General features: G+C 46.8%; 1 protein-coding gene across 1 annotated transcript; it reads left to right on the forward strand.

Annotated features, from left to right (window-relative positions):
* Positions 1-4,508: 4,508 nt before the first annotated feature.
* SMIM23 (small integral membrane protein 23) lies at positions 4,509-7,658 on the forward strand (the record flags this gene model as incomplete). The annotated part of the gene is made up of 4 exons (XM_080699216.1): positions 4,509-4,598; positions 6,808-6,859; positions 7,146-7,213; positions 7,446-7,658. The coding sequence occupies 4 exons, from the start codon at positions 4,509-4,511 to the stop codon at positions 7,656-7,658; spliced, it is 423 nt and encodes a 140-aa protein (XP_080555342.1).
* Between the last annotated feature and the right edge of the window lie 1,251 nt (positions 7,659-8,909).

Here is an 8,909-nt window from a genome sequence, read left to right on the forward strand (position 1 = left end):
GTGAAAAAGCAATTCAAAAGAAGGATAGCTTTTTCAGTAAATGATGCTGAGACAGCTGGATATCCATAGGCACACATACACACAAATGAACTTGATCTCAACCTCACATCTTATACAAAAATTAATCCCAAATGAATCATAGACTAGATGTAAGGCATAGAACAATGAAACTGGTTTTTGGTTTTTTTGGGGGGTACTCAGGATGGAACCCAGGGGCATTCTACCTCTGAGCTGCACCCCCAGCCCTATTTTTTATTCTTTATTTTGAAACAAGGTTTCACTGATTTGCAAAGGGCCTCACTAAGTAGTTGAGACTGTTCCCAAACCACCATCCTCCTGTCTCAGCCTCCCAAATGCTGGGATTACAAGCGTGTCCCACTATGCCTGGCTTGAAACTGTTTTTTAAAAAGGAGAAAAACGTTGAGAGCTAGAACTAAGAAAAGAGTTCTTAGACTTAACACAAAACGCTCATTTCATAAAAGAAAGAAATGATAAATGGGACTTCATCAAAAGTTAAAACTTTTTCTCTACAAACGTCAATGTGAAACAGATAAAAAGACAAACTATAGACTGGGAGAAAATATTAGCAAACCGTCTAGCCAAGCAAAGAGTAGTAGCTAGCATATACAAAGAATTTTCAACATTCATGTACAGAAATACAAATAGAAACTGAGCAAAAACATGAACAGATCTTCTATTGAAGAGGATATACCAGTGTCAAGCAAGCACGTTAAAAAGGTGTTAAAATCATTAGCTATCGGGGAAATGCACACTTGATCCACAATGAGATATCACTATATATCTACCAACACGACCAAAATAAAAAGTAGTGGATACACTAAATATCAGTGAGGATGAGGAGAAAATGAATGCAGAATACATTGCTGATAGAACGGTGCGATGGTACAACCATTCTGATAAATAGTTTGACAGTTTCTATAAAACTATCATACAATTTCTATATAATCCATCAATTGGACTCTTAGTCATTCATCCCAGAGAAATGAAAATTTGCATTTACACCAAAACCCAACAAGTAAGTGTGTGTGTGTATGTGTGTGTGTATGTGTGTGTGTGTGTGTGTGTGTGTGTGTGTGTATGCTCATACATAAAAATCCAAAACCAGAAATAACTAGGCCTTTTAAATGGTTTTAGTACGTCCTTCAGTGGGTAAATGATTAAACAAAATATGCCACACATAAATCGTGAAATACTATTTAGCAGCAAAAAGGAATGAACTCCTGATGCAACAGCTTGGACTAATCTCCAAGGCAGATGAAGTCAGCCCTCCCTCTCCACAGGTTCTGTGGATCAACACCTACCATGAATCAAATATATTTCAAAAAAAACTTGCCGGGCGTGGTGGCACACACTTGTAATCCCCGCGCTTGGGAGGCAGAGACAGGAGGATCGCGCAGGTTCGAAGCCAGCCGCGCACGCTGGCTTAGGAGACCCTGTTTCCAAATTAAAAAATGTAAAAATAGGTCTGGTAGTGTAGCCCGGAGGTAGAAGGGCTTCCAGGAACCCCAGTACCAAAAAAAAAAAAAAAAAAAAAAAAAAAAAAAAAAAAAAAAAACTTGCATCTTTATTGAACATGCACAGACTTTTTCCTTGTCATTATTCCCTAAACAATACAATATAACAACTATGTACTTGGCATTTGCATTGTATTTGCTCTTATCAGTAATCTCGAAATGATTTCAAGGATCCAGTAGGTTTTACCTTTTTTTTTTTTCCTTTTTTTTTTGGTACTGGGGAATTGAGCCCAGGGGCATTCTACCTTCAAGCTCAACCCCCAGCCCTATTTTTATTCTTTATTTTGAAACAGGGTCTCACTAAGTGGCTGGGAGCCTTACTAAGTAGTAGCTGAGGCTGGCCCTGAACCTGTGATCCTCCTGTCTCAGCCTCCCAAGAAGTTCTACGCCATTTTATAGAGAGAGCTTGTGAATCCTTAGATTTTGGTATTTTCAGGGGTCCTCGATCAATCCTCCTGTGAATACTGAGGAACAGCTGTATGTTAAGAAAAAGAAAAAATACAATCTGCAAAGGTTACATATTGCTTGATTGAATTTACATGACTGTGTGTGTGTGTGTGTGTGTGTGTGTGTGTGTGTGTGTGTGATACTGAGGCTTGAACTCAGGGGCATTTTACCTCCAAGCTACACCCCCAGACCTATTTATAGTTTTTTTTTTCATATTTTTTTATTGGTGCATTGTAATCATATATCACATTGGAATACAAGACTTGAGAGGATATACAAGCACACATCATCCAATTAGCCCTCATCCAGCCCCCATCCCATTCCTTTCCCCTCCCTCGATCCCATGCTTGTCTGGTGATTAACTTTGATACATTTGTTTATGTACCTACTGGTTTTAAAGAGGCTCCATCCTCCCCTATTCCATACCCTCTGATTGGTCACCTTAGTTGCTTCACTATAGGGCCCTTTCTATAGCTCGACCTCTTCCTGTTGCCCCTTTCCTCCTAGTTTTTGCTGCTTAGGGGAAGCATCTGATTTTTATTTTCTGCGATATTTCTCTGTGCATGCCGCATTGCAAGTACCGATCCCACTCTTGACAGCCCCAGTAGTGGCCTGGCTACCGGGTGGACTGATCCAGACCTCGCTGGCTCAAGCAGCGGCCTTGCCTCATGGGAGGCCCCGGTTCTGGTCTCACTGGCCCTGACACCAGCCTAACCCCTCAGCTGGCTCCGATCCCGGCCTCGCTGGCCCCAGCACCAGCCTAGCCTCAAGGCAGGCTCCGATACCAGCCTCGGAGGCCTCAGTAGCAGCCTTGCCTCACAGAAGGCTCCGATGTCGGCCGCTGGCCCCGGCCCCGGCCTAATCCCTCAGTAGGCTCTGATCCCGGCCTTGGAGGCCCCAACTCTGGCCTTGCCTCACAGCAGGCTCCAATCCTGTCCTCACTTGGCCCCGGCATTGGTCTAAGCCCTCAGCAGGCTCCGATCCCGGCCTCAGAGGCCCCAGCACCTGCCTAGCCTCATGGCAGGCTCCGGTCCTGGCCTCGCTGACCCCAGCACCGGCCTAACCCCTCAGCAGGCTCCAATCCCAGCCTCTGAGGCCCCAGTAGCAGTCTTGCCTCCTGTCAGGCTCCGATGCCAGCTGTTGGCCCCAGCATCGGCCTAACCCCTCGGCAGTTCCCGCTCCCAGCCTCGGAGGCCCCAGCACCGGCCTTGCCTCATGGCAGGCTACGATCCTGGCCACACTGGCCCTGGTACTGGCCTAACCCCTTGGCAGGCTCCGATCCCAGCCTCAGAGACCCCAGCACCGGCCTTTCCTCACAGCAGGCTCCGATGCTGGCCTCGCTGGCCCCAGCACCAGTCTAACCCCTCAGCAGGCTCCAATCCCGGCCTCAGAGGCCTCAGTAGCGGCCTTGCCTCACAGCAGGCTCCGATGCCGGCCATTGGCCCTGGCACCAGCCTAACCCCTCAGCAGGCTCTTATCCCGGCCTCAGAGGCCCCAGCACCGGCCTTGCCTCGCGGCAGGCTCCGATGCTGGCCACTGGCCCCAGCATCGGCCTAACCCCTTGGCAGTCTCCGATCCTGGCCTCGGAGGCCCCAGTAGCGGCCTTGCCTCATGGCAGGCTCTGATGCCAGCATATAATTTTATTTTTGAAACAGGGTCTTGCTTGGTGGATGAGAGTCTCACTACTTTCTGAGCCTGTCCTTGAACCTGAGATCCTCCTGTCTTAGCCTCTCAAATACTGGATTACAAGCATGCACCACCATGCCCAGCTCTTATATGACTTTTTTTTTTTTTTTTTTTTTTTTTTTTGGTGGTACTGGGGTTCCTGGAAGCCCTTCTACCTCCGGGCTACACTCCCACGGGCTACACTCCCAGACCTAGTTTTTTTTTTTTTAACTTTATGTGGAAACAGGGTCTCTTAAACCAGCGAGGCTGGCTCCGAACCAGCGCGATCCTCCTGTCTCTGCCTCCCACGCGCGGGGATTACAAGCGTGCGCCACCACGCCCGGCTATGACATTTTTAAATGACAAAACTTTAGAAAGATTTGTGGTTTTGTAACAGGGTCACACTGAGTTGCAAAGGGCCTTAAGTAGCTGAGGCTGTCCTTGAACCAAGATCCTCTTGTCTCAGCCTCCCAAATGCTGGGATTACAAGCGTGCAACACCACACCCAACTCTCTGTGTTATTTCTTATAACTACAGGCAAATCTACAATGATCCCTGTCAAATTTTCAATTAAAGATATCTTTTATTGGTTTTGTATATTTAAATTTGCATTTTAATAAAAACTTGCAAATATAGAAGGAATAAGGAAAAAATCATCATCCTAATATAACCATTCTATGCATTTCTCACTGGTCTTCATTTTCTACATATATACTTTCACAAAGTGAGGAAAGGTGCTTAACCTCAGGGTGGGGGAAGGTGGGGGCCTAGCTCTCCCCTGCCTTCTGTGACATCAGAACACATGCGGAGGGGTGCCTCCCTGCCTGTCCTGGGTCCACTCGGGCAGCCTGGACTTTAGTCATGGCAGGCCAACAGGTGGGCAGCAGGGTGCGGGTGGCAGCTGAGCTGTGTGAACAGAGAAGGGACAGCCGCGGTGAGGACAAGAAGCAGGTAAGGCGAGGCCAGGGCATCCTGGCTCCTCCTGTCACAGTGTAAAGCTCTCAGTCAGGAAAGGCGTCCACCCACACCCAGGAGCAGGGCAGAGGGCTTGGGTGATTCTTACCCATGCCGTCACACACTTCTTTTATTCAGTCCTCAGCACAGCCAGCAGAAGGTGTGTAAGTTCCAGGAGGGCTGGGGGTTATGTTTAGTTTTCTGTTAAATCTAGAATGATCATGAAGCCTAAGGAATGTGAGTCAAAGCCCTCCTGAAGGATTCCTTCTTAGAGCTGAAATTCACACCTTGTGTGGGGTTGTATTAAAAACAAGGACATTGCCAGGCGTGGTGGCGCACACTTGTAATCCCCGCGCTTGGGAGGCAGAGACAGGAGGATCACGCAGGTTCGAAGCCAGCCGCGCGCGCTGGTTTAGGAGACCCTGTTTCCAAAATGAAAATGTAAAAAATAGGTCTGGGAGTATAGCCCGGTAGAAGGTAGAAGGGCTTCCAGGAACCCCAGTACCACCAAAAAAAAAAGGACATCATCCTCGGTGAGTCCAGCCTGGTGCTCCCGCCCCCCCTCTGTCTTTCACCACCTACAATATTCCTGAGAGGCAGACTCTATGGACTTCACTCATGATGGGTAAACCGAGGCTCAGAGAGGCCAAAAGGTCATGCAGCTGGGACATATCAGAAGTTAAAACGAAATCCAGGCTGGGCGTGGTGGCGCATGCTTGTAATCCCCGCGCTTGGGAGGCAGAGACAGGAGGATCGCGCAGGTTCGAAGGCAGCCATGCGTGCTGGCTTAGGAGACCCTGTTTCCAAATAAAAATGTAAAAATAGGTCTGGGAGTGTAGCCCAGAGGTAGAAGGGCTTCCAGGAACCCCAGTACTACACACACACACACACAAAAAAAAAAAAATCCATCTGATTCCAGAACCCTGAGTAAGAGGGACCTTGAACACCACTGCCTCACACGCAGGAGGGGAAGCGAGGCGGGTATAAAAGGTGGCAGGATCAGCTGGGTCTTGCACCGTGAACAGGTGGGATGCTCTTCTGAGGAAATAAGAAGTGGCTAAACAGTTCTAAGCAGACCAATGGATGTTTGATTTGTATATGTTTTCAAATAATTTGTTTATCCATTTATTTACTGTACATGGACCCAATACCTCTAATGTGCTGGACCTTGTAGCCCGTGATGGGAGCCTTGTAAGGTTTTTTTGTTTGTTTTTTGTTTGTTTGTTTGTTTTTGTTTTGGTACCACAGATTGAATGCAGGGGTGTTCTACCTTCACACACCCCCAGCCATATTTTATTTTGAAGCAGGGTCTTACTAAGTTGACAAGGGTTTCACTAAAATGCTAAGGCTGGCCTCAAATCTGCTATCCTCCTGTCTTAGTTTCCCAAGTGCTGGGATTACAGGTATGTACCACAGTGGGAGCCTTGGGTGGCTCCCAGCACCTGAAGCTTTTCCTAAAAGAGTATTCCACAAATACCAAGCCCCAGAAATGCTCCTTTAAAAAACAAAAGCACATAGTCCTGAGACGGGGAATTCTACACACCTGCTCCCCTCTTAGCAAGTTCACTGCCACTCACATAAGGAAGACCCTGAGAAGTCTTACAGTGAAGAGATCTGCAAAGTTTGTTTCCCAAAGCATTTCTCAAACTATTCCCACTAGAAGAGACCCATTTTTTTTTTCTAACCAAAAGACCGTGAACTTATTTATATTTCAAAACCCAACTTTACAGATGAAGAAACTGAAGCTCAGGATGAAAAAATGATTGGGCTCTTAACCCAAAGTAAGAGGAAGGATTAAACCTTAATTCTAGCCCATGTCCCTGCTCTTGCCACAAAATAGAAACCTAGCAGAAACAACACTGAGAAGGAAACCCACCTGGAAAGGACATTGGGAGGCTGAGACTACAAGTGTGTGCCACCATGCCCGGCTTGTTTATGCCTTTTAAAGACCAAAAAAAGGAAGGAGAGCTGAAGAGAGCCTTCTTTCTCAGAAGGGAGAAAGGAGAGAAAACACAAATTAAATGTCAAAAGTTGTCATGTTGTCTACTTCTGCAGTGTTTGGGGGTTTTGCAGTAAGTGTATGTGACTTAGAGTAGCAGGGGAAAAAATTAAGCTCTGGAAACTCTCGTCTAAGTTTTTCCATGCCTGGCCCTCTGCTGCAGGGACTCATCCTCCTGTTCCCTCCTCCTCCTCCTCTTGCCCCCAGACGCTGCTGACACTGCTGGTCTTGGTGCTGTACTTGAGCACAGGGATATCAGGTGAGCATTCTGGAATCTGAGAAAAGAGGAACCAAGTCCACAGCAAGTCAGGTGGGGTTTTCTGGAGACAGAAGTCTGCCAAGCGGCCTCCACAACCAGCCTTCTCCAGCTTCCCATTGGGAAGAACAATCGTGTTTCTTTCCTTTTTTTTTTTTGATTTTTTTTTATTGGTGCACTGTATTCATACATCATAGTAGGGTACATACTTTTGTAGACATACATGCACACTTTTCCCAGTCACAACTGATTTGCCCTTATTAAGAGGTGTCATTTGTGCCTGTTACAGGAAGAAGTTGGGAGGTGTCAGAAAGGATCAGGGAATGTAACTACCCCCAGAATCCTGTAACTTCCCAGGTAACCCACCAGGGGATATAGTAAGGGCACTGCTGAGGTATGGGAATCCAGAAGTCTTCCTAGAGGAGGTGTCATTGGCAAGATGGATTGGGAAGGGAACTGGCCAGGTAGAGGAGGTTGGGATGGATACTCCAGGCAGAAAGAATAGCATGTGCAAAGACCCAGGGAGCTTTCTAAAACCAGAAGCCCGGGTGAAAAATCTCAACATATAACTTTGGTGTCCACTTTTTAGGCTTTTGAGTATCAGACCAATGACCCTTCTGAAGAGCCACTGAAGGTCCTCAGGAACTGGTTGAAGAAGAACTTTCATGTTTTCTTGGAGAAGTTAGAGGAAGAAGTGCGAGAGCTGGAGCAGCTAGTGCGGGACCTGGAGTTTTGGCTGGATGCTCTCCTGGGAGAGGCACACTCAGAGGAACCCTGCTCCACCCACAGGAACCACTTGTGAGGGCCAGGCCGGGGGACCAAAGAGCAGGCGAGGAGGACGACAAGGCTGCTCTGACCTTGAGGTTCAAGGCAGGCAAGAAATAAAGAATTTGGGGAGTGAAGGCTGCTGCTCATGCTCGTGAATGCTGAGAGAGGCAGCCTCTGGAGGACACTCAGAAGTGTCCTCCCTGGAGCCAGGACAGTGGCCCGCTGGAACCAGCATAGGCTTTGAAGCCAGTCATGGGTTCAAGACACTTCTTACGTGAGATGTTGCGCAAATTCCCTGAACTTCTTTGGGACTCAGCCTCCTCATTTCTACAAATAAAAGAAACACACTGTGCTTCATAGGGTGGCAGAGCATATCTAGAGTGCATCGAGAGACGAGGTCTGACACAGAACATCTCTCATGTTCCTCTTCTTCCTCCCAGGAATGTAGCAGGAGGATACTGGTCCTGAGCAGACAAATGTTAGGATGTTATGTGATGTTTGAGCCTTTGACTCTGCTGGTAGATGCATAACTTACTAGAAATACTGTACTGTGCAAGTGGACAATAGCCATCAAGTTTACAAACACAGTTGCTCTTAGGCCCAGCAATCTACTTGAGGGAATTGACCCCACAGCCTTACTTGACCATGTGTGAAATGATGTATGTATAAGGTTATTTACCCTAGCTTTGTCTACAATAAGATTAAAATTAAAAAAAAGAAGCAACTCACATTATATCAGTAGGGCTCTGGTTAAATAAATTATAGGGTGGCCAGTCAATGAGCTACTGTGTAGCCATAAAAGAGAATGAGGAAGATGTGTGCTGTGATCTGAATGTTGGTGTTCCCCTGGAACTCTTATGTTGGAGCCTAATACCCAGTGCGATGATATTCACAATGTGTCGTTAGGAGGTGATCAGGGTATGAGGGCCCCACCCTCATCAATGAAATTAGTGCCCTTATAAAAGAGACACAGCTAGAAGTCACCATCTGTGAGGGGCAGACCCTCAACAGTCCCTGATCTGCTAGTGCCTCGACCTTGGATTTTCCAGCCTCCAAAACCATGAGCAATACATTCCTGCTGTCTAAAAACCACCCAGACTAAGGTATTTTTGTTTCAGAAGTCTAAATGAACTAAGACACTTTCTTTAAGCTGATGAGGAAAAGTTGCAAGAGATGTTATTAACTGAAAAAATCAAGGTGCAAAAAGTAGGCAAGGAATAAGCATGGCTGTTGGTGATGATGATGACAGTGATATTGAATATGCTCGAAAACTCTAGAAGGACAC

This window comes from Muscardinus avellanarius (genome assembly GCF_963383645.1).
Source record: "Muscardinus avellanarius genome assembly, chromosome: 7".
NCBI classification, from domain to species: Eukaryota; Metazoa; Chordata; class Mammalia; order Rodentia; family Gliridae; genus Muscardinus; species Muscardinus avellanarius.